The sequence below is a fragment of the Xenopus laevis genome, chromosome 1S (assembly GCF_017654675.1).
Source record: "Xenopus laevis strain J_2021 chromosome 1S, Xenopus_laevis_v10.1, whole genome shotgun sequence".
NCBI classification, from domain to species: Eukaryota; Metazoa; Chordata; class Amphibia; order Anura; family Pipidae; genus Xenopus; species Xenopus laevis.
In genome coordinates this window covers 56640018-56667849 of record NC_054372.1, presented here as the reverse complement: position 1 = coordinate 56667849, position 27832 = coordinate 56640018, and the positions used below count along the sequence as shown (strand labels likewise).

The 27832-nt window shown below is 38.0% G+C and overlaps 1 protein-coding gene across 3 annotated transcripts; it reads right to left on the bottom strand.

The window, feature by feature from the left end:
* Positions 1-1645: 1645 nt before the first annotated feature.
* On the bottom strand, positions 1646-20085 carry pitx2.S (paired like homeodomain 2 S homeolog). Of its 3 annotated transcripts, XM_018232456.2 has the most exons (5): positions 19869-20085; positions 15919-15972; positions 15377-15517; positions 6200-6405; positions 1646-3054 (listed from the first exon to the last, which is right to left on the bottom strand). In XM_018232456.2, exons 2-5 carry the CDS (start codon positions 15962-15964, stop codon positions 2497-2499), a joined length of 951 nt encoding a protein of 316 aa, XP_018087945.1. In that variant the 5' UTR covers positions 15965-15972; positions 19869-20085; the 3' UTR covers positions 1646-2496.
* Positions 20086-27832: the final 7747 nt, after the last annotated feature.

Genomic DNA, 27832 nt, shown 5'->3' with positions numbered 1-27832 from the left:
AGGAATGTGCAGGTTAAAGGCAGAATGATTCATAAATGAGCTCACGGGGATGTTTATAACGGGGACAAATAGAGATCATGTAGTATTTATTACACACACAATAAGTAAAGGGGGTCGCGGCTTCTTGACAAAAGCCGAAACGTTGTTTAGAAATTAAACATGTATATAGATAGGCTAAAACGTAGAAATAGTTCCTGGTTATAGTTTATCATTCAAAGCGCTGTCTTATGTATGTTATACAGTAAAATCGAATTATTTTCGCGAAATACAAGCATGTATAGATCTTGTTAACATCTTGCACTGTTTGGCCCCGGGCGATTCTGTACCAGGTAGTTATATAAACCGTCGGAATAAATTGTAAATGATGAATAAAAAGTCACAGCACTTACCCATAAAACCTGTTGACACAGTGGAAATAATCAATTTAGGAGGGTGCGGAACTGAAGACCCAAATCCGGCAAAAAGATCTCCTTTCCATAATACTCCTGAATTCCTGAGCCTGCCATGCTTCCCTTATAAAAACTTGTATGTGTGTGTACATATATACACATATATATATATATATATATATATATATATATATATATATATATATATATATATATATATATATATATATATATATATATATATATTACACTCACATTAAACATGTGTGCTCATGTGTAGTGTAGCCCTAACAGGGCTATATAAAAGGACTTTGAGCTGATCTCTATCTACTTCTTCTTCTGCTTTCTGCACTTTTTTTTTTAATTCAACCAACATTTACCCCCCTTTTAATGTCCTGGGTGGAACTGACTGCCACCAAACTCGATTGCCTGCAATACACAAATCAGTCTGCCCTCATCTCTTCTTTTTTCCCCCCCAAACATAGAGGCAGGAGAAATACAGGAGCTAGGGATCTTTTGACTCCAACAACTGTTCTTACCAAAGTCTCTTCTAGTTAATGTACAAGCGTTCATCATAAAACAGCACCATCAATCTGGGATCAGATTTAGTTCTGTGGAACAAGCGTGGCAGGGTATTGACTCACGAACAATGGCTTCCTTGCTGGATTAGGGCGTCGGCGATTTCTCCCTAGAACTCTCAGGGCGACCAGCAAGACAGACACTGCGATTTCAACGCATCAACTATTTTTCATCTGTACAACCCTTTATGGAAACTACTGAGTAACAGTATCAACTTTTGTATATTCTTGCCAACCGAGGTAAATATAACATTTTAAATTTAATTATATGTATTCATTAAAAAAAACGACTATAATTTATGTGTGTATTTCTATTTTATAGCAAAATTCGTTTCGGTCTTTGTCTCTGTGTATGTATATAAATTTTAGGAAACATTTAATTTACATATAAATAAAATATAATGTATATAATATAATATATATTAAATAAAATAAAATGTAATTGTAATTATTTTGTATCAAATGTTTCTCCCCCATAAGTGTGATCCAGTTAGTCTGCAATTTAACCGAAGTATTCAGTACCTTCTTCAAATACTTTTTATATCCTTATAATAAAACTGGCGCCGGGCCCAAGAGTTAAAATAAACCCGTATATTAAACCTGATACGCATTCAAATAGGAGCATATGGCGTGATGACAGTATTTATGTACATTCCCATAATCATGAGGCTGTTAATATTTTTTTCCCAAAGAAATACATTTATTTTTTTTCCCTTATTTTTTTTTTTGCCAAATAACCTTAAAACAATACATTAGTTTTATTTTACAACCAAGATAGTTCGGTTATATATGAACCAGAATGGAATTCAACAAATAAATAATGACATTTCTGAATTTATTAAAAAGTCCAGCGAGTTGACCTTGTTGGGATTACACAGGGGGGAAAAAATAAGAAATCGTGGAGGGAATTCGAGTCCTCGGGATATTGGTGGGTGACTTCGTCTAATTATTTTGCTGAGCATTTTCACTACTCCCTTTAGGGTACCAATTGCTCAGTAATTTATTATTGATGAGAGCGCACCCTATATACAGAGGCACCCCAGGACAGTAATCTCTATGAAATACAATGTTCTTGTTTATTATATACATTCGTCTTGCTGGGCTTTCGTTTGCATGCTTTAATCTCAAACCTATTGTGTGCTATTAACACTGTAAAGATATTACTGACGTTTTTATAAAATTAATTTGACATTTCAATATATATATATATATATATATATACAGCCTTTCAGTCCTTTTTTGACGATCGATGCTGAATTAAAATTTAAAAAAAAAGAAAATTCAAGCCAGAAATAATATTAAAATGCCACGTCCAGTCTTTGGTGCCCAGATCTCTATTTCGGAGTATTACAATGTCTGTTTTAGTTTCACTGCAGGACATCCGCTGGAATAACAATTAAAATTGGCGTTTCTGCATGTTCCTCCATGTCTGATCTCTTTTGGTAGTGACCCAGGTATGTGATTTAGAGGTTTCAGAGTACTTCCCATACAGGACAGTATATATACAGGCTCACACATATACACAGGTATCACACGGGTCTGTCCACTGCATATTGGCAGGCGCTGAGGTTGGATCCTGGGTTTTGAACATAGCCAAAACTAGAGTGTTGCTTGGCTTTGAGTCTCAGGCTTGCCAGGCTGGAGTTACATGTGTCTCTGTAGACATAGGGAGGTGTTGGGGGAGCATAAGGGCAGGCCGACGTTGGCACTGCAGTATTGAGGGAAGGGTTGCTCAAATTGTTCAGGTTATTCAAGCTATTTAGACCAGAGCCTGGCACTCCAGTAACAGCAGAGGGGACCATGCCAGAGGACATGCTCATGGAAGAAATGGAATTGGGCGAGGAGAACATACTCTGGGAGGACAGTGGGTTGACATTCATAGAATTGAAGAAAGGAAAGCTCTTAGTGGACAGAGAGGCTGAAGTCAGGCCCTTGGTTGCCCAGTTGTTGTACGAGTAACTGGGGTACATATCATCATATGGCTGCATCAGTCCATTGAACTGGGGGCCAAAGCCGTTTTTGCAGAGCTCAGTTTGTTGGTTCCTCTCCCTCTTTCTCCACTTGGCCCTGCGGTTCTTAAACCAAACCTGTAGGAGGCAGAATAGAGAACGTCTGGGTTAGTTGTGCCACTGTAACAAAATTCAGATTTGCTCATGTCCAAAGTTATGGTTTAGTTAAATTTTTATAATAATAGAATTCTAAATACACTAGTATAAATACAAATATACATACTGTACATTGGCATGCTGTTTCTATATTTTCTGCTTTGGAATGTTTAGCTCTGCCAACACAAGTAAAATGACTTCAGAGTAATTCCTTTTATTAGCAGCAGCGACAGCAGCAACAATATTTGCAGCAGAGGCCGTGCTACAACAAGTACTAGGCATGTGTCAGGTTTTATATGAGGTTTGCAGCCATCACCTTAGAAATCGCCTGCTGCTGTCAGCAAGGCGTTTGGGTGGATTTGTAGCAGAGACAAGGGAGCAGTATGTCGTTTTTTTTTCAGGAAGAATATTAGAACAAATGTTTGTCTGGTATGAACCCTTCAGAGATCCTCCCCTGTGCTAATCTGCTGTGACTCAAAGAAACTTCTGACCCAACTTGTCCTCTCCGGCTTGTTGGCAAGACTTGTCTTTTAACTATGTGCTAAATGAGATCCCTAGATCCTCCCTCCAGACAATTGAGAATTCACTTATCAATCTGCTCCCATCTCTCCAATCCACATCTGTGCGTCTCAGTGGCCAGTCACCCCCCCCCCCGCAGTACGACTTTGTGTATTGAGCAGTTCCTCAATGAGCCCTGTTTATACAAATCATGTTGGACATTGTACATCGTTGTCAACTCTATCATTAATCCCTCACACTCAGTGCAGGAGAAGCCCATTAGCCATTTTAAGGCACCCCTTGCATTCCCAAAATGGTACTAATCTGACAGCCCTGATAAAATGCTTGCTTTCACTGCACCAAGAAACCCTCTCTGAATATATTAGAATGCTAATATATTAGAATGCTTGTATTAATTACCTTATTAATTATTGCATTTGTTTTGTTTTGCATGTATTTTTGTTGTTATGGTACATTATGTCATTGATGTAACTATCTATTTATAAAAGAATAAAAAAAAAAAAAAAAGAATGCTTGTATTTCTATGCGTCCACTGGCTTAGTTAGTGATAGTTCTTGTTAGTTTCTATTTTATTTTACATATTACTTCATTGTAAATTATACATTCTGTTTCATATGTCATTGTATTAATCTTCTTATGCTGCATACTATTTGTTATCATATTGATTTTTATGGTTTATTGTGAAAACCAAATAAAATATTTCAAATCAAGAATGCTTGTATTAATTACCTTATTCATTATTCATTATTGCATTTTTTTTGCATGTACTTTCTGTTGTTATTGTACATTATGTTATTGATGTAACTATCTATTCATAAAATAATAAAAAAAAGAAAGCCTCTCAACTGAGGTCAGTTCAAATCTGTTTCTGTAGATCTGCGATACAGAAAACTGTGCACTATTTAGCTCAGGAAGTACTGAACACTGCTGAATGCATAAATAATAATTAAATATAAATAAAATAGCTCTGGTCCTTGGTAATCAATTAACAAAGTGTATATATATACATTTAAAGCTTGTTTTGCACATTGGATGTTATCCTTGATAAAGGTCCTGGGATGATTAATTTCTAAATTTAATATATATATATATATATATATATATATATATATATATATATATATATATATATATATATATATATATATATATATATATATATATATATATATATAAAATAGCTTCACTTACTGGAGAAAAAGCCTGAGTGCACACTGCAGAAAAGTCATATAGAATATCATGTAAAGCAAGGCACTCACAGGTCTTAAAATATGGTGAAAAAGAGATAAAGTTTATTTGTTATTCCAAGGAATATATATATATATATATATATATATATATATATATATATATATATATATATATATATATATACACACACACACACACACACACACACACACACATCTATACATTGTGTGTTATTGAATTATCTTCTATATTAACGTTTCGGCCGCTTTTAGAGCTCTAACACCTATGCAAATAAAAGTTGAGCTTCCACAGCCTGCTTCAGTATATATATATGCTTAAAGCACATGCAAATGGAAAATAATTAAATTAACAAAATCCTATGGAACAATTGTGGATGATAAGTAAGTATAATACTGTTTATCTAATTTAGAGAATATTACCGACGTGTGCTGTGACTAATTGCCATTTTTATATTACACACTGCCTGGCTCTGGGATCTGTCCGTTGATTTTCCATTTTACAACCTATTCTTGTTGTGTTAATATTTGCAAAACCAAAGAATAGCGCAATTTGTGTCCAAGGCTGTTTTTCATGCAGGGTCCGTGTTTGGACACAATAAAAATCTTATCTTTCCCAAGGCTGAGATTATGTGCAAGTAAAAATTGCCTGTGCCCTGTGTAGACTGAGTATATATCATTTACCGAGGCCTTTGAACGCGTGTCCTATTGCAAATATCAAAGGGGCAAACCGGTACCACGGATTGTGAAATGAATCCTTGAGAATTCACTGTGGCACCCAGATACCCAAGCACCGCACCAATAACTCTTGCGCCCCAGATGTAAACTACAAAGCGGTCTATATATATAATATATAATAAACACGAATGGAACACTAGAATTCAAGCCAAGTTGATGCCCTTTGTATAACACAAATTCAGACATAAATTGATAAATAAAAAACAGCATTTGTTTTCTTTTCTCGCTGTACAGGGCAATGAAAAAAGGAAAGGTCTGTTTAAAAAGAAATCCTTCCACTAATAAATACAGACTCTTACTTTGATTTTTTTCTACAGTAGGTGACATATGGGCCGCTATATGGTGAATAATGTTATTTATTTTCTAATCGCTTGACTGTAGCGAAACTATATTTCGGAACCGGAAGTAATCAATAAAAAGGTGGATTTTTTTTTTAATTTCAATCGCAAGGTATTTCCAAGGCCTCCACCAAATCCCTGTGCTAGAGTGTCAGCCTTGGCACGGAATGGAATCATTACAAAGGAAAGAAATGATGTATTTAATGTTATATCAGGTTTCTACAAAGGTGCTGACGTTCTAAAAAGTGCAGTTGAATCCTCAGTGTTGTGAAAACAAGCAGAAAATGAATATATGGACTATAGCTGGAAACTGTCTGTACTCACCCTGACTCTGGCCTCTGTCAGATTGGTCCACACTGCGATTTCCTCCCTGGTGGACATGTCGGGGTAACGATTTCTCTGGAAAGTCGCTTCCAGCTCCTGCAGCTGCTGACTGGTGAAGTGAGTCCTCTGTCGCCTCTGCCTCTTCTTCTTGGAGGGATCATCTGTACTGTTGTCCTCGTTCTTGCTCTGGTGGCTTTTGTCTTTATCTGTCAGGAGGAAAGAAACAGTGGCTATTAATATTGTTATTATTTATTGCTCAGAATCGCAAATTTACAAAACATAACATGCGCCTAAACTCGGATTTCACTTTCGTACAGCGGCAAATCGATTTCACACACTTCCCATCTCTGGGCTCAGTTTGAATCTCCCTTCCTTCGGTTTGACTTGTTTGTATTAACCCCAGTAAATAGGAGTTGTACGATAAGAAACAGCTCACAGCCGGCCTGCCTTTACCTACGGCACCTACCTACACAGTAAGCGCGACCATTTCTCATTCACATCTGATTATTCTCACGAAATGCGACAAAACGAATCACAATGTAACAAACGGCTCAACTTCCAAATGGCAACTTTCTATCACCGTTTTGTGTTTCAAAACGGTGTTTCAAGTATAAATTAATAAGGATAAAAAGTGTTTCCTTTTAATGGATGCAACCAGGTATTATTTCCCATTCCCACAACTGTGAGCACAATGAATGCAAATGTCTCTCCTTTACTGTGTCACGTGGCTCCTTGTCAATTTATAATAGATCTTTCATTGTTTTTCTTTGTTTTTTTTTAGAAATTGTGAAATTTTAGAAATTGTGAGAATGAATTCAAACAAAACAACTGGCACCAATGCAAATCTCGTTGCTCTATTCAAACTTACAATATATGGACTAGTTTAGTGTTTGAATTTACAAACGACCAGGAGGCACTATTCCCCCCCTGGGGATAATAAAACAATTCCCAAGTCCCTCCTGTTCTTTTCATTTATCTGCAGTCATTCTGAAGACTTTATTAAGCGACCCATAGTCATTTGTTTCACCTAATTACCTGCAGAACTGTTAACAGTATTCCTGCTCTCTCTGTATGAATCCCCAGTATATATATATATAGATATATATAGATATATATATATATATATATATATTTTTTTTTATGCTGGTATTATGCATTATTTTCACTTCCTGATGACGGCTTCGATGTAGGGACCGAAACGTTAAATAAACCCACTTATTTTTCACAAGACCTGTGAGTGCGATTGTTTTTCTAAAACTTAATATGTTGCAACAATCTTACCAGCACCCAGGCATTTTTCCTTATGTTTTTTGTGTGCACCATAACAGAACTATAGATAGATAGATAGATAGATGATAGATGATAGATAGATAGATAGATAGATAGATAGATAGATAGATAGATAGATAGATAGATAGATATACACTTATATATAGGAGAGAGAACAATATATGGGCCTGTCATTTCTAAACTTGGTATCTGATCACACACTGGGGATACAAAATTAGAAAAAAATGCCCTGGGTAGATGTATGTGCTCATGCTGCTTGTCACAAAGTCTAATGTAAATGGGAAAATGAGAGCTACCGTGTAAGGGGATAGTGTGGAACTAGAGTTTTTGCACAAAGGAATAAATGAAAATAAAACGCGCACACACAAAAAAATGGAAGAAATAGGCTATTTGCAGTTGTAGGGAGCCTACAAAGACGTGACATATTTGCAGTCCCCCAGAAAAAAAGCATGCTCACTACACTATGAAGATTGCATTTACTTAATAAGGAAGCAAGTGACTTTTTTGTTGTTGTTAGATTTACAGTTAATGTTAGATCTTACTTCTTAAAGAAGTATATGAAGATACAATGTATGTATTTGTTGGAAAAAAACACAATAAATGAAGAGGAAAAAAAAAGAAAAGAAAGCAAGTGACAAGAGGCCATTCATTTTCTCTTGTGGCTGGCCCATGTTCTTACCTGCAGCTTCTGGGCTGGAGGTGTCTGAGATGGTGTGCACCTCTAGCCTTGGCTTACACTCGCCAGAGCGCTGACCCAAAGATGAAGCCATGGATACAAGGGTCACTGTCTGCTGGTGGTGTTGCTGGTGCTGGTGATGGGATGAAGTTGCAGCCACTTTACTCCCAGCCAAATGATCCAAATGTAAAGGCTCTTTCATAGAGTTCATGGAGGATGGTGGGGGTAGAAATAGAATACAGTAGGCTCCCAAAATATCCAAGTCCAATAATCAGACAGCTGAATGAAAACTGCCGCAACAAGCAATGAAATTCAATCCCACTACTGTGAGTCCAACAGGATATGTAAGAGAGCGAGCTAGTGAGCAGCAAGTCCCTTGCTAAGTGCAGGCTTAAGGTGCCTTACATGTAAGTCCTGTTGGGTCCACTAGAGTAATAATGAAGCTGCTGGGCTCCCCTCCCCGCTTCTTGCTACAGGATCTTGCAAGGAAATCCTCCTAAAGAGCTGCCACACATTGCATGCTGGAGCTGGGGCATTAAACTGTATCCAGCCTCAGGACTTGCACAAGGGATGCTGCTCTTATTCACTAACAGCAGCGCAATGGAGACCCAGGCGAAGGCTCAGCCGCTTCCCTATTTGACTAACCCTGTCACATCAGACATTTGTCCTACCCTAGCACTGTGACGTCACCGGCCGCTATCACGCCCCCTCCCTAACGGGCTCGTCCGTCCTGCAGGGCTCGTATTGGCCAATCGGAGGATATCGACCGGCAACGTGGTCTCCAGGGGCGTGGCGATTGTAATAATAGTGGCCAATCGGCAGTAGGTAAGGGCGGGCTCTAAGCTTGACATCCCCAAGCAGTTGGTGCAATACAGATAGAAGCGCGCGGGGAGATCACTCCTGCAAGATCACACCCGGCTGAATGTGATAGAAGACTTGGAAATGGCAAGGAGATTCATGTTCTACCATAGAAAAATAGGGGATCTTCACAACTGCATTGCTATACGGGGAAGCTGCTTTGTTTTTATTGAGAAAGTTGTAACAATTTCTATATACTGTTACATTCTTTATACAGTCCGGATATTTACAATTAAAAAAGTCTCGCCAAAGGTCATAAAAAAAATAAATAATAATTACTGATTTGCAAATTTACACCTGTAGGTAGGGACGGAATCTGAAGACTGCTACACTCTCATTTATTTACCCCCAAAACTTGTCTCCGAGAAAGAGATACAAATGTCTTTTCCATTTGCAGTCAGTTATATAAGGCCTTATATTTACACTAAACAATATATCATCTATATATCTATCATCCATCCATCCATTTATCATCTATATATCTCTCTATTATCTATCTCTCTATTATCTATCTATATATTATCTATCAATCTATCTATCTATCTATCTATCTATCTATCTATCTATCATCTATCTATCTATCATCATCTAGCTATCATCTATCTATCTGTACTTATATCTGTACTCATATCAACTATCAATTCTTTCCTCTACATCTGCCCCTTGGCAGTCAAACAATGAGAAATAACATTAGGTTAAATTAATTTAAATTCCTTTCATTATCTGATGCCTAAATGGTGCTTTTTTTATCAAATCGCGGCGCTATCGCCTAGTGTGGCCTTAGCCTAAGATTTGGCCCAGAATCTCTCTCAGACCCCACAGCGTTTCGGCAGAGACAATGCACTTCCAATTCTAGTGCTTTTTAATCTGATAAGACTCTCATTTGCCTAAGTCTTTTAAATAGGGGTTTAGGCTGGTCCTTGTCATTTTTCTTATTGAATTTCCTTTAATTCCCACCAGATGATAAAGTATACAGTGAAAGTAAATATTTCCATTTTTTCCACTCTGCTGTTGATGACCTATAACCAAGTCAACGTGATTCTGGATCAATCTTGAACTATTTGTTTATTAACTATATATCTTAGGTGAGTGGGGGATCAGGAGAGGGAGGTCTCAAAATGGGTGGGAAAATCTGGAGAGAGTATAATGGCTAATTTTGATCATTTACATCACTAACCGGTGCTCTATTAGCATAGATTATTATAGGTGTGTGTGACAGGGGGCACCAGCCCAGTCTTCTGGGACTCTACAGACCAGAGCTGAGGGTGCGTATGTTTTTCCTTCTCTCTATCCACCTATATATGTACTACTCTACACAATTAAACACACACACGCACGGGAAAGGGGAATGGGAAAAGAAAAAGCAAAAAAAAAATACATTTTAATTACTTTATATAATTTCAGCTCCAATTCTTTACATTCCCCTTTATGCTTATCTAATACACATAAATAATATCTATACGATATGGCAAAAAATATGGATAGATAGGTAAATAGATATATATCGTTATATCACCTACCAGTGTCCATAGGACAATTAAAGGCCTTTAGCTAAAGGTAAAAGCTATATAAAAGTTTATATTACCACACTGAACCATTGCAAATAATATTTTAAAGCACAATTTTTGTAAATATATTTCCAAGATGCTAATTTACACCGCAACCGTTTTCTATTCAAATTAATAGAACTGCATTCTGAAACCATCATTAGTGACTTGTGAAGCAGCGAATCCTACAGAAGACATATCTTAGAGCTAAATTATAATATTTAATGAAATTGATCGTAAATTGTTAATTTTAGCAATAATAACTTACAGGTGAATAAATGTCAATGTGATTGTAACATTGTATGGCCCTTTGGTTAGATGGTATATCACAACCTACACTCATTCATAAATAGGTGAATATTTATTATCACTATATTTACATCAATAAAAGAATTTGCATATAGAAAGAATTCGATTCATATTTTCAAGTGCACGTTTTGATTTGCAAAATGAAATGAATCAGAAGCAATATAAAAAAAAAAGTATAGCGAAATGTCTTGATTTTATTATTACAAATATCTACATATATATTACCAGATCGCATATGCGTTCTGTATAAACTAAACCGACCAGTGCAAGACAAATGTATAAAGAGTCACATCCATCAATCAAATAAATAGATGATTGGTAACAGTCACTACGAATAGGAGAATATCTACAACCCCACTGTTGCTATATACAGTACAGTACATATGCACAAAGGAAATCTTCTAGAACTCTGCTTGGATCTTACATATAAACATCAGGGCTAAGGTGATATAAGCCTTATGATATGGTTGATCCTAAGGGAGGTATATTGTTCTAACAAAATTTATGCTAAAAGGTCTATGAGAATGTGAAGGTTTCTAATAGTCCTTACTCCTTAAATGTGAGTGGCACTGGGTTGGTTTGAACCGGTTATCAGTCAGCATATAACATTTACCATAATATTCGGATTTCTGCCTCTCTGAAGGTAAAAGGTAAAACTACAATTTTTTTCTCTTTATTCTACAAATACATACATTGTATCTTCATATACTTCTCTAAAGGAGTAAGATCAAACATTAACTATAAACAATTACATTTTTTAAAGGGTATCTCCACACCCAAATTATTTTTCTTCATCATGAAAGAAAATGTAATTATGAAGAACCTTAGCTTTAATGAAAACAGTGCCCGTCTAGTTGTATATTTGCACTGCCGGTTCTGACTCCTGAACCAATGCAGCAGAAAGCGAGACGTGGAGGACAACTGACTTCTTTTCATTGCGCAAAAAGAAGAAGTTTATAGGCTGAGAACCCCTTTAGTGAACATTATAACCCTAATTTACAAAACCAGCTAATGGCCATAGCCTTTGAACCGTACCCATTGGCAGTATACCCAGACACCTTGCTATTCACTGTAAATCCAAGCGCAAACCTTGGGCATTCTTCCATATCACTGATTTCTTCCATTAATACAATATTTAGTTAGAGATCTAGGCACCCATGTGGCACTAATTTGTGAGAGTGAATGAGGAATTGCCCAGTGCTGGGCTATACACAGATAAATAGGGACTTAATAGTATTTCTTTGCCCTGTATGTGTTTGCCCAAACCCACTGCACACTAGTATTTGCCAGTTATTGCATTTAGATGCCCCTGAGGGATAAATCGTTGCCTTCCTGCTAGTCTCCCTGTCTCTTGATTCTGCCATTCACATTACTGCCCAGTCCCTGATGGAGAGCCATTAATTACCTATTCAGTCAATATTAAGCAAAAGACAATTCTTTTTACGCAGGATTAAGCAGACATGAGATTGTTCCATTAGTATATTCCTGCTCACGGAGAGGCTCTCCTTGCACATCTCCTGTTCCCTGGAGTCATCAAGCAATTCTTGCATATATTATTGCAACGGGGAGAAAAAAAAGAACCAAAATTATTTTATCCACACATTTGCTTTTAAAACAAGGATGCGCTTAGTTAGCCAGAAATAACTCATTTACTAGTGACACCAACCATTACATATATGGACACTATACAGAAAAACAGCCATACAGGTAGTCACATGACACACACATATATGGTATTATATGTGAACATATTACTATGAACAATTTATTTCCATTTAAAAAGCAGAAGTTTTAATTTTAAACATACGATTTTCCCTCTGCACCCACTTTAATATGAAATCATCTATTAAGGTGGAATATTCTCAGTTCTCTTTATATATTGTGGATTTCAAAGTCTTTTTTTTATCACTGTCAAAGAGATTGGGTGAATGTTCTGAGCTTATAAATGCTGTGACTTTGGCAGAAATGTAGATTATAATACCACGTATAGGGCGGCCAATGATTATAGTTAAAAATGGGATTAGGTGAAAATGAGCCTACTTTGCTGGTATGGCGTCACAGAACAGAGATTATTAAAGGATTATACGGCAAAGCAAAATGACCATTAACATAATCTCAAATAGGCAAGGTAACTACTAATAGGGCTCACTAACTGCTTCATAATAGCAGGTACAGCTGGCATGTCACATGAGCATGGGCTGTTTTATGGTACAAAGTATGTTACTTTTTTTTAATCTTACAACAATGGTATTTTCCCTTCAGTATCTTATAAATTTAAGCAGAGTACCCTTAAAGGGATTGTTCATCTTTGAATTTACTTTTAGTGTGATGTACAGAGTGATAATTTGAAACAAATTGCCATCGGTTTTCATTTTTTTATTATTTGTAGTTTTTGAGTTATTTAGTTTTTGATTCAGCACCTCTCTAGTTTGCAACTTCTGCAGTCTGGTTGCTAGGGTCCAAATTACAGTAGTAACCATGCATTGAATTAAAAAAGGGACTGGAATATGAATAGGAGAGTCCTGAATAAAAAGATGAGTTTCAAAAACAATACATGTGTAGCCTTACAGAGCATTTGTTTTTAGATGGAATCAGTGGCCCCTATTTGAAAGCTGGAAAAAATTATAAAAAAAAATAATGAAGACCAATTTAAAAGTTCTATAACATACTAAAAGTTAACATAAAGGTGAACCACCCATTTAAAGGGGTTGTTCACCTTCAAAACTTTTCCCACTTTAGTTGTTTTCAGAAATAAAGATTTTTCCAGTTACTTTCTATATTCTATTTGTGATCTTTTGTAAAACTTCAGTTTTCATACTCTAAAGCAGCTCTGGGGGGGTCGCCGACTCTGAAGCGGTTTTAAACTGATACATTTTTTACCTTTGTCCCTGTTGAGCAGCATCCCTGAGTTTCATTAAAGGCAGCTGTTAAAATTGATACAATAGTTGCTAATATTCCAAACACAACTCGGATAAATGTATCAACTCATGTAGCTACTAAATGTATCCAATTGTTACAGTTCAGAATCTGCTCCTGGATCACTGGGCTGCCAGACTGAGACGCCAGCGACACAAACATTATATTTTAAACTTCAGTTTAGGAAAAAACGAAAGCAATTGAAATAAGTCTTTGTTTCTGGTGAACAATATGAAAACAATGAAACTGAAAAGTGTTTGAAAGGTGAACTACAAAAAAGAAAAACTTATTCTCGCACACCCTGGCCGTCCGAAGTCAAACGAACTCCAGGTGCTAGATGTTTAGAGGAATTGGACAACCTCGGAAGCAGTATAGACACAAGACACACCAGCACAACATGGATAACTCCAGCAGGATTTGACCTTTTTTGCGGATGCAACGTTTCGGGGCGGGTCACGCCCCGAAACGTTGCATCCGCAAATAAACGAGCAAGGTCAAATCCTGCTGGAGTTATCCATGTTGTGCTGGTGTGTCTTGTGAAAGGTGAACTACTCCTGAACTACAGTACAAAGAAATATAAATAATAATAATTCAGGCTTCCTATTTCTATGAACTGCCATAAATGACATGGAAATCCCAATCCATGTCCAGTCTGTGATTCAGGATAGAATACCCAGATAAGAACCTTCTAAATTTTATATTGCTATAGGGTCACCTCCTGCCACCTGCCACCTACATACAGTAACCTTCTTGTAATGAAGCTATTAATTCATTCTTTGCCAGAAACCTTGTACACGAATCTACATGTTATAATGATTTACTTGGGTAATTTAGTGTACGACTTTTATGATTCTCATCACACAGGCTGAGGTCAGCCCAAATACTAAGCTCAGCTTCAGCTTTACTGTTTTTGTGTGACAGCACACAGGCTGATAGGTTTCAAATCAATGGAGCAGGGACACTGAGCAGATCCGCTTCTCTCAGCCTGCAGAAATACGCAGACTGACAACAGCCAGAACCAAAAGTCTGTGTGCCCATTGCCTTAGTCTCTCCATATGTAAGGCTGGTGCCAAACCTTTTTGATATAGCCTGACCTACAACTCTCAGATCCCAGCTTTCCTCTTTGTACAGGTTGCAAACGGGATCCCAATCTCAGAAAGTAATCCCACCAGATGATTAACTATTGCAGGTTGGACATCACCAAACTTTAGCATTCATTCCTGCCCTTCATTTGCCTGCCACCAGAGGGCGCTTTAAGATCATGGCTAAGAGGCAACATACCAGGCCCTTAATTTATCAGTTTATCACAAAAATGAACTGCTGGTCTGGTCCCAGCACAAAGCGATCTTACAGCTGGGGACCAGTAATCGCAGGGAGGTCAGTCCCTTCAGTCGCCGCGTCTAATGAACATTTTTAGCTGCAAGGTTTAAAGTAACTCAAAAGCTAAATATGTACCTCTATGAAATAACCCTGCATACCATTTTACATCAATTTATATTATTTGAACTTCCTTATTTAGCCCTGTAAAGTAATCATTGCACCCTGATCCCACACTCAATTCAAGACAAAGCAAGGCCTTACCACTGCCACTTTGGTGAATCCGGCTAAACCGTTTTCCAGTTTCCTTGCGGTTTCCTTCGGTTCCATCTGCAGCAGGAAAACCCCCCTTCTTCATATCAGACTCCTTAGAAAAGAGACACTCCACTGCCGAGGGCTGCACTCCTGCAATCACACACAGGAACAACGTTACGACCACAACTAACATAAAGCAAATGTTGTAACTCTGAGTTCTACTCCTCAGTTTTCTTTGCGTAAAAATGACAATGAGATCCTAACTATACTAGACAAAGGCTGGGGATCCAGCCGAAACGTTTGGCTTGTTCCCAAATAAATCACCTGTTGGATTTAAAAGTCTTGTGAGCGGTGCATTATTATATTTACTGTTAAAAGAACACACGAAACCGTTTCTATCAATATTTTTATTTTTATTTTTTTTGGTGGAATGGTTGCAAATGAAATGAAAAAGCAAATGAAATGAAAAACAAATGTGCACCTTTTCTACCTAATCTCTAACCCTCCAGATCTTCCCTAATCCCTACACAAAGGAATGGGGAATGGCTCACCTAGTTGGACACAGGTTGTCACCAGTTTGCGGCAGTTGCTGTCCATTCTGTTACCTGCGAGAGAAAAGAGGCACAAATATAGAATTCCGTTGTATTCAACCACAGTCGTACAGACTGATAACATAAGATCTTAATTATGTAATTAATTGCTTCATAAACAATGTGTGCAGAACCTAACACTAAAGACACACAATAAAAGGCAGTCAATGAAGAAGACAATGTTATTTTATTTTATTTGAACAGGTGGCTGATTTTTTAAAAATTTATTTTACATTAGGCCAAATAACGAGAAAAATTAAATGAACATCAGGCCAGGCCAGGATTTATTATTTGAAAATAAATAGGAAAAAAAAATGGATTAACAGATTTATTTGCAGATATGTAATGGACAACACAAAATAAGTGTTATATAATACAGTTATAAATGTTTTCCATTTTATAGGTGGGCAATATAATGCTTATGTTTTACTCTAATGTAGCAAACAAGGGAAAGTTGTGCTCACCATTATTTTTTAAAACCATTAGGCGGGGGTGCAATGAGGGTGTGACCACAAAATACATATAGTCAAATACAAGAGTCCTCTGCACTCAACCCATTATCAATATATTTAAGACAGCGACATTTTGTGCATACTGCTACTAAAAAATGCCTTACCCTTTAAACAAAACAGGGATTGTTTGTCCATATATTGCAATATATTTAAGCTGGCCAACTACGTCAAAGTCATCCCATATCTGGCCAGTCCTATGCTCAATTTTATCTGATTCATTAAGAATTCTATTGCTTCATTATACATTTTACAAAGGGACTTGGTTTTACCTGCAACTTAACTTCCTGCTTTCAAAGTAAACCTCCATACTTGGCTGCCCTTTTATTAGACACCAGTGGGTGTCTAATACAGAGGACTCTTGTATTTGATTACTCTAATGTAGAACACGACTCCAGAGGCGCTAATACTAACGATCTAAATTGCTGGCTCATTTTATTGGTGAAAAATTTCCCAGCTCATTTTATAGGTAAATCATGGATAAGTTAGTAATAATTATTATGGATCAGTGTCACGCTCTATGTCCGTTCCTTTTTGTTAAAGGGAATTTCGTTAATGCCAGATGGTAGTGGAAAAACTCTATGCATCTTTACCACGGAAAAAGGAAAGATTACGAGGAAATATAACCACCGAGTGAATAACGCCCATTGCTTTACATCTGTGCTATTTCCCCATTCCTGCAGACAAACATTGGATATACAGGTCATATATCCTGTGCATTGCAGATATAGGTTTTATATCCTTTTAGGAATGACTAAACAATAGATTATTAAATAGCTCACATGCTTTATATGTATGCCGAGATGTGTGACTATAAAAAGAAGATTGGAATGACAGCATGTAAGGATTTTTGGGGTGCAATTAGGAATCAGTCACCAGTAAATACATTGTGATATAACTGACTGCAGCATCCTCAGTATGACAGCACAATAAATGTACCAAGAACAATAGTATATTGTGCATCCTCCTGCATTCCTCATCATTAATTTATGTAATTACCTTTAGTAATTAGACATTGGCTAATTATAGGAAGCCCTACCACATCTACAAGCCAGTGCGAAATTAGATTTTAAATAATAAGCTTTCACCTACACTGTAAATCGGTCCAATCCCGAATTAACGTGCAAGTGTGCAATGAAATGAAACAATTTCGTTTGTACACCAAAAAAATCGCCTGTGCGCTTATTTGAGCTAATTTAAAGCACACAGGCTAGGGCGCATTTATGTGATTCGCCCATAAAGATCACTTGCGCAAAATCATTATATTAACGTGGATTATTTCTCTTCCAGTGCTGGCATGATAGTTTTATCTTCATTGTGATCAGGCCAATAATTGAGCTGCTGCCGAAATGGAGTGTGACAGGAGCAAGCGATTGAAGCAAGTGGATACTATTCTGAGGCACAAGAAGGACAATTGCAGCCCCCCCCCCAGCTCACTCCCACCTTCCCCTCTGTTTACTATTTGCTCCCATTTGCCTCGGTGCTGGTGCAGTTTCCTTTGCCCAGATCTGTGCCAGGGAGCAGGCGTTTGGCTGCCCCAGATCTGAGTGATTCTGCAGTAAAATCGCAGGATTAGTAACTGATTGAGATGTCTGTCCGGAAGATATTACAGAATTCATTATCACAGCTCCCTACTAACTCGATATGAAGTAACACAGATGGGATTTTATTAGCCCAGGATTGAAATGTTTACTTATGATAATTTGGGTGGAAATTTGCATGTCATCATCTCTGTAATCTTTTTCTTTCTAATGTCTGCACTGCCTCAATGATTAGCTAGCGTCTGCTTGATGGAGCCCCCCTGACCCCAACCCATGGACCTTTAATAAATTATACTATTATAAAGAATGGGGATTTAATCAGCACATTCTGTCATCTCTATCTGTCATATATCTATCATCTATCTATCTATCTATCTATCTATCTATCTATCTATCTATCTATCTATCGTCTGTCTATCTAGGCAGCAACTATTCTAATACATATTAAAATACAGCCAAATATAGAATTTAAAAACATGATCTTAAATTCCACCACAAACAATATTGCTCTACAGTCTCAGTTTAACGTTTGTGATTGAATGATAGATAAATGTTTATAAGGTGATACAGATAGAGTAAAGATAATGGATACATATAATACCCATATAGATAGGATAGATAGATAGATAGATGATAGATAGATAGATAGATAGATAGATAGATAGATAGATAGATAGATGATAGACAGATACAGAACAGGCAGACATATTTTCCAATACTTTTATTTTATGCACTGGTGTTAAGTTTATTAATTAATGTCATATCAAATTACACAGAGAGAGAAATATAGATAGACATAGATAGAAGATTAATACACTTTCAGTTTATTATGGGGACGGCTATCTATCTATCTATCTATCTATCTATCTATCTATCTATCTATCTATCTATCTATCTATCTATCTATCTATCTATTTCTAATAAATCTACACATGCCTGTATTTTTCACAGCTAATGTCGTCGCAGGGTAAAACCAAATAATAACAGCCATTAGTGCAGTTCCCTTTGGTAGAAAGTTCCAGTTGAGGTAGAGAGCGTGTAGGCCTAAAGCTCACTTAGAAGGTTTACTTTTCTGATTTTAGTCGCTACTCTACAAGCACAGAGTGACTTTTATTCCGTTTGACTGGGGCTTTTTCATCTGGAAATACTTGTAACAACATACCAGGGCCCAAATAGAAACAAAGCCTGATAGAAGATTCCTAGATGCAAAAGTCTCTTGAAACTGAAAGTGTTTTACAAGAAAACAGATTCAATATGCGAATTTACTCCCCCGATAATTGCAATAGCCTTGCTGAATTACAGTGCGGGTGTGTTTGAAAATATATTATCGAGTCTAAAAGTTTAGCAACATTCGGTTTAGGAAAGGGAAGCACATTACTGCTACATTTATGCCTCTGCTACAGTCAGATTCATACACTCATATCCTCTTGTCTGGACCCATTTGGATTAGTTTTCTGTTACAACGTTACCCAAAGTGTCCCCCGCCCCGAGTAATATAGATTGTTCTCTGCTCTTAAATATATTGCAATGAAAGTTTCACATTGCAGTTGCCCCATGCAAGGCCTTGCGCTGAGACGCAAAACCTCTTTTTACAATCCCAACCACGTTACAGATTAGCATTGGCTAATAGCTTGTGATGTTAGTTGCCATGTGAAATAAATGTAAACTGCATTCTTTTGTCTAATAGGTGAAATATTCAATTTCCAGCAGCCTTTCTATCTAGAACTCAGCCCAAGCATTGCAGTACTGCAACACAGAGATGGCTGGAAATACAGGTGGAAAGGTGACCATAGCCCACAGGGATGAAAAATCCTTTTATATTGGGTCTGGGTAGGAGGGAGACCCCTGGCTATGTACCTACCGGTTGACTTAGTAGTAGATTCCCTCTGCTTTCTGCCCTCTGCTTTCCTTGCTGCAGAGAAATCCTGGAGGCACTTTTGGTTGTGGAACCAGAGAAGCGCATAGGAAAAGGACAATCCAAGGCAAAGGGAAACAACCCAAGACAATATCCCAAGTTCCCGTGGGTTGGGAGCTCCAGCTGGGAGATGCGAGGTGCCTTATTCACAGTTCTCTCTCCCTCTCTTTCTCTCTCTCTTTCCCCCTGTCTCTTTCTCCTGCTGCAGAGGGAAGGGCGTGACGTCAGGAGAGATTCCACCAAACTCAGGCAGAGCAGGAGGGGGGAGAGGGGTCAGGGATAGACATCAGGAGCAGGAGGCAAGGGTAGGGGAGGCAGGTTAGGGAGCAAACAATGATCAGGGGGTCAGGACAACTGAGAAAGGCTGACAGGGACAACATTAGTGAAATCTGGCAAACACTATGAAAAAAAAAATGATTAAGAAATAATACTAATAAAAAAGAGCATGAAAAGTTAATAAGACAATCAGTACTAGGGGATTAGTCAAGTAATGAAAGTGAATCAAGGAAATGAGACAGTAGCTGCAGAATCTCATAAAAATGGATGGGTGAGAGGTTACATCAGCCAAGGGAATTCATTAGCCTTCTAGGTGGCACTTCCCAGCAAAATTAAAGCCAGGGTTCTCTTATTGGAGATTGTTCGATACACAACAGCCCGTACAATCACGAACAATCACGCACATACACGAGCCGACATTTTTTATTGAGGGTTTAAAACAGCAAATAGTGCTCCGTTAATTTCTACGATTAAAGAAACCATGCTGAATTAAGGATTAAAATGTAATGTGTGTGTGTGTGCTAGATTATTAAATGGATATAGAGCAAGTCTGAGAAATATGGATCGGTGCGTAAAATTGGGCCCTGCGAATCTATGGACACTCTGCTACAGACTGCAATGCGTTTTACGCGGACAGAGGTCTTGCTATGAACAAGACCCCCCCCCCCCAAAAAAAAAAGCATAGTTAAGGCTTGAATTTCATTTGCTGTAAATACAACCGCAAGTTCACCCGGGGTCACTGATAAGTCATTTTTCTTTTAAAGTCAAGACTGAAACCAGTATTAAACAACAGGCAAGCGTACAGGGTGGGAAAATCTCTTCCAGAGCGACCAGCAGTGGGATGTATGGCAGCTTCCTTGCACTCACTCACTACTGGGGATCAGACAAATTCTTTCTCCTGTTTAATAAGAGGGATCAAAAGGTAATAATAATAATAAAAATCGGATTTGTATTCAATTTGACTGTTAAATAATTGGTAGAATGTATACACATATAAATGATGATGCCCTGTGCTTTTAATAATAAAATGTACAATCATTCTTTAATGATGGCTTTATTTATTCTTTTGCTGTTTTGTGGGACAAAACCCCAACAAGAAAAAGTCCCGGCCAAACTTGGATTTATTTGGCATAAAAACGTTTTTTTTTATGAGGGAAAGTGATAATGCATCAGTGTAGACAAATGAATAAATAAGTAATAGAATAAAAACATGTCCTTATTTGATAACGAAAACAACACATGTATTTAACATATACTGTAGATGACATATAAATAACAGGGGAGTATAGTGGAAAAGCATGTTTGTTTTTGTAAGGGGTTATATAAGCCGATGAACAGCACATTTCGTTTGCATAATGCCTCCAACCGACATCTATTTATTATAGCAAAACCCACAAACATTCAGTGGCACAGTTGCATTTTCTGTCTGTCTTTATTTGCCATTCTCGTTTGCTGCAGAATGAGCGATCAGTGTACCCACATGTTAGCCAATTTCCGTCGATAGAAACGAACGCCCGAGTATCCATATAACGATCAACTTGTGCTAGCGAAATCCTTTCCTCTTACAGGCAGATTATCATTGTATATAATATAGGCTTCTGGTTTGAATACTGCAAGTTGACAGTGGCTGTTCTGATGGATCTGGAGCTAAAAATATCTAAAGAATGTACCAGGGGGTTCAAAGATTTACAGTATTCAGCCACCTCTCAAAAACAAGACACTGGTTAACCATGCCACCAAGGAACCCTCCCCTTGGGGGTCCAGCCGTTGATTAGTTAAGTTATGGTGAGGCTTGGGCTCTAGTCTTCAGCCATGACTCTAAGCATCTCTGAGTTTGGGTACCAATGTCATAGGAACTGTCTGTTCCCATGGAGTCTAGGCTATATAATTTGCTGTTTCTTACTGGTCTCTCTGAATGTTTCCTCGTGCTATTTGTTTCTATCAGACTTTTATTCCATCTATTTATACTGGCCAAGTTGGTGTAAGGAAGGGAAGCTGAGTCTTCATTGGCCCTGCATGTATCCTGGGTAATGAAGTTTTTATCCCTGTAGAAACAATAAAAAGGGTTACCGTTGTCTGGTAATACTGGCCATGGTATGTATTTTGGACAGGGCAAGCTGTGCCTGTTTGTATTAGATTTGGTGTTATGGTAAGCAGCAAGTCTGTCAAACTGACCCTGATGAAGTTGTGTCTTTATGTAATGAAGATGGCATCACTATGGCTCACCCAGGGCCAGGGTGCATTCTGGGTAGTACAGGCTGTCCATCTTAGCCACTAATAGGATCCTGTCACTAATGGGATGTTGACTACATCATATTAACTCTGGTGCATTGTGATACAACAGGCTGTTCATCCTATAACTTTAACCCTAACTAGGGAATGGTAATTTAATATATTGGTTAATAAGGGGTTCTTTTTCTCTATAACTTATAAAGGCTGTTCATCCTGCCACTAATGGGATGTTGGGGATTTTATACTAACCCTGGTGCATTGTGGGTATAACAGGATGTTCATCCTGCCACTAATGGGATGCTGGGGATTTTATACTTACCCTGGTGCATTGTGGGTATAACAGGATGTTCATCCTGCCACTAATGGGATGCTGGGGATTTTATACTTACCCTGGTGCATTGTGGGTATAACAAGCTGTTCATCCTGCCATTAATGGGATGTTGGGGATTTTATACTAACCCTGGTGCATTGTGGGTATAACAGGATGTTCATCCTGCCACTGAAGGAATGCTGGGAATTTCATACCAACCCTGGTGCATTGTGGGTATAACAGGCTGTTCTTCCTGACACTGAAGGAATGCTGGGGATTTTATACTCACCCTGATGCATTGTGGGTATAGCAGGCTGTTCATCCTGCCACTAATGGGTTGCTGGGGATTTTATACTAACCCTGGTGCATTGTGGGAAGGGCAGGCTGTTCATACTGCCACTAATGGGATGCTGGGAAGGACTGACTGTGACTGGGCTGAGTGCTGGCTGCAGCTGAAGTGAGCAGCTGTTGAAAAATGGAACTAGCCCGTAAAGAAATAACAGATCCAGAATGATTTTCATCCCCTTCTCGAGTGTGAGGAACGAGCTGGACATACGTTTCACGCTCCTAATCCTTCTTTTACATTTTTAGTCATACTCCCATTAAACAACTAATTAATGTCCCCGAATCACCAAGGAATTCTACATTAGATATGCTGCTCGCAAAGGAGGGCCCGAGAGAGCTCAGTGCAATCCGTGGAGGAGACTCCAGCCCTAGATTCCTGTTGTTTGTGCCAAATCATATCCAAAGCAATAACCCGATTAGACTGATCCAGACAGGCCGTGCACTCTCACATTACTGCTGCTGTATAAAGCTACGGGCTCAGAGGCCAGGGCTACACAGGGGAGCTCGGTTGGGGTGTCTCTGCTCACACTAGAACCTCATCTCACTGTCTATCATCTATCTATCTATCTATCTATCTATCTATCTATCTATCTATCTATCTATCTATCATCTATCTATCTATCTATCTATCTATCTATCTATCTATCTATCTATCTATCATCTATCTATCTATCTATTTATCTATCTATCTATCATCTATCTATCTATCTATCTATCTATCTATCTATCTATCTATCTATCTATCTATCATCTATCTATCTATCTATCTATCTATCTATCTATCTATCTATCTATCATCTATCTATCTATCTATTTATCTATCTATCTATCTATCTATCTATCTATCTATCTATCTATCTATCTATCTATCTATCTATCTATCATCTATCATCTATCTATCTCTATCAATCCATCCATCCATCCATTTATTATCTATCTATCTATCTATCTATCTATCTATCTATCTGTCTGTCTGTCTGTCTGTCTGTCTGTCTGTCTGTCTGTCTGTCTGTCTGTCTGTCTGTCTATCTATCTATCTTCTATCTATCATCTTCTTTCTGTCATCTCTGTCTATTCATGATTTATCATAATATATAGCTCTCTTTACATAATCTAAAAGATGTAAGGGGTGGGAGTTCTTTGTAAATTTGCCAATAAATGACTAACCTATCACTGTTTATTGCGATTATATCATATAACATGAGCTATGACTTGCTCCTTACTGTCTTGGAAATAAAAAGAAATAAAAAAATAACTTTGCCAATATATACATTTTACTACTAATTCTATCACAATAGTTTCTCTTTATCTATGCACTGGTTTGGGAAGGCATTGCTGGAGAGGCATCATTGTCAATATGGTCTTTGCGTTTAGCAATATTATTACATTCATACAACACGATTACATATGTACAGTATAGTGACTTAGAAAAAGCTGCACGGCTGGATGAGTACCATGTTAAGGGCAGTGATCTGCTATTCATTCAGAGCTTTGGGGAAAGCACATGCACTTTGCTTTCATCAGTGATGGATTATGAACTGTGCCCAGGCATTTTCCTAACTAGATTCTTGACAAGTAGGTATATGTAAATAACACATCGCTATCTGTTTAACAACCCCAAACAGTATCGATTTGATGGATGTTCGAAATTGTCATCCCTGTAGTAATAATGTGCTCATTCATGGTTACCCATCCATGCCTTTTCCCATAATACAATCCCAGCTAGAAAAAAAAATAGAAAAACATTTTAAAAGCTTAATGGATCTGCATATAAATTAAAATTATCTGCCCCTCAGCTCATTTCTGCTAAATACAACCGATTCGGCTGGAGTTATAGTGATATTTTCACTGTCCATTTCATTAAATATTCCATCATCACTTGCTGTCAAAGAACATGTGTAAGAAGCCGGTTATGTTTATGTTGAGACTATAATAAAAATAGAGTGTTAGAATAGAGCTGGGAAGTGGGCATGAGGATCGCTGAGCTCAGTGAAATATAAGGCAGTCACCCTATTACTGGGAGAGAGAGGCCCATCTGGTAAGTTTCTGGCAGGGGAAGGGTTATGCATCAATAAACAGATTAGTATATGACTTATCACTGACTATATATATATCTATATACATATTTATATTGTGTGTGTGTGCTGAGAGTCTGATCACTGCAACTTTGCCTGTCATAAGACTCCACTATTAAAATAATGAGTGTTGTATTGTTAATAACAAGGTTTGATCTCAATTTAACCAATGCGTTTTGGTGACCTAAAGCCCCAGCGCAGCTGTTTCTGCTTAATGTTACTTTCTCTATAGCATCACTCCCCCCCACCAATCCAAAACAGTTGCCTTGCCCTAGCTGCGGCTGAACAGACAGACTTTAATCGTAAAAAACATAACCTACCTGCGCCTGGAGACCACAACAAACCAAAGCAGCTGCTTCTTCACAGAGAAGATCTGTGGCGGAATCTAGAAGTTCAGACAGGGAAAAAAGTGAAAGAAAAAGTCTTGGGATGGGAAATGTGTAGCCTGGGGGGATAACTCGCTGCCCTTTTATTATTTCAAACACTTATTGATCTGCACTTGTCATCTTCATCTTTGGCTGCGCGCAAGGACGCATGCAAGTATTTGCAATCCGAGAAGTGACCTGCTGCAGACATCTACCCCTGTATCTTAATTAGCAGGGCTCAGCCTTCTCCCCTGCCCCATTTACTAATCTCTCTCTACCTCCTGCTTCTGGCTACTAACCCACCTTGCTTGGCCACTAGCATGCCAATCGATTGGATTCATCTTCACTACATTATATCACAAAGAGATTTAACCTTCAACTCCTGACTTGTGTCTTTACTCAGAGAGATAAATCAGCGCTAGATGAGCAGAATATGTTTCGATCAGGTATCATAACCAGAGTAATATTGGCACCGTTATGTGCTCAGGCTCTGTTGTCCCCTGAGCATTGCTGCCTAATAAGGGCAGACCTCAATTTGCCAATTTATACAAGGCACCAGCTTGTGAAGGGTACAATATTCTCTAGCTCAAATGAGTTGGAGAGTGGCATCAGCTTTACAGTAACCCTCTCCCTCAATGCTAAATATAATCTTACCTGTACAAATATTATTAATCTAATGGAGCATATAGAACATTTTAGCTAGCGTTAATTATTAGAATATTTTTACGAGGGCACACAGTAGATATATAAAAGTGAGATCCTTGCTATCTTTAGTGAAAGAAGTGCTTCTTATCTGCTTATCTTATCTGGATTGTTTGCAACCAAGGACATAGTTATAAGGGATCATTTAGATTTAGTTTCCACAAGAGAAGTGTAATTTCATGTTGGCATATTTTTTCACCCACAATAGTTTGCTTATCTTATTTCCCATATAGGCACTACAGGCAGGGCCGCCATTAGAAATCACGGGCCCGTACAACAAAATTTTTGGGGCCCCCTGGGCCCCACCCACACTGACGACCAAGCTCCACCCCATATGCCACCCACTCCACATCGCAGTTAAAAGACCACACAGACATCAGCGCTAAAAAAGTAACCCCCCCCCCACAAGTTATAAAAAGCTATTGATGGTCAGGGCACCCTTATAAAAAATTGGGCCCCAAAAAAAAAAAAATGTAAAAAAAAAATGTTTTTTTAAAAAAACATTGGTGGCAGGGGCCCCCTTATAAGTTAAAAAAAAACTTGGGGCCCCAACAAAAAAAAATGTAAAAAAAAAACATTGGTGGCAGGGGCCCCCCCCCTGATGGCGGCCCTGACTACAGGGTCTGTGCCTAGGCCAGCAGCTTTAAGGGGGGCAGCCTTTGGAGGCCTGAATGGTTAATAATATTTTTTTACAAAAATAGAAAAAAAACAAAACAAAACAAAAAAACTCTTCTCCTGCTGCTGGATATATTCCCATGAAATTCTGCTGCAGATGTGTGTGTGTGTGTGGGGGGGGGGTAGGTATATTAAGTGTGGGTCACAGCAGGGTGACATCACAAGCATCTGCAGTACATTGTGATGTTACTTCCACATACGTCGCTGTGCATGTGTCAATAGGTGCGAAAAAGTCTAAAGTTGAATGTTCTTGTCCCTGGTGTTTCAGTCTGGCTGACTCTGAATTGTTACATTTAATTGTAGCAATTGTTACAGTGTGCTACATTTAATTGATACATTTCTCAGGCGCATCAGGGTTTCTCTATAGCAGGGACAAAAATAACAAATGTATCAACTTTGCATCAGTTTAGAACAATTTACAGTCAGCGACCCCCCCAGAGCTACTTACAGAGTCAGCGACCCCCCAGAGCTACTTCAGAAAGACATAAGAAGGTGAAAAATGTTCCTTTAAACTTCAATATTAGAAAAAAGGTTGCAACTAGAAAATAGAAAGTCATTTGAAAAAGTCTTTATTTTTGGTGAACAATCTAAAACCAACTGAACTGAAAAAAGTGTTGGAAGGTTAACCACCCCTTAAATTCCCGTATAACTGCGTTCTTAATGCACCTGATGCAGTTGCAGCCCAGTTAGATAACTGTCAACTCATTTACAATGACAATTTTCTACATCTGTATGGTGTCACTTTCAGCACTTGGCCTCCAAATTATGTCTGTACACAATTATTTAGGCACAAGTGCCATGTGTCTATTGGTGAAGGCAGTAAAAGGAGAACTGAACCATTAAAATGAAAATGGCTAAAAATGCCATATTTTATATACTGAACTTATTGCACCAGCCTAAAGTTTCAGCTTCTCAATAGCAGCAATGATC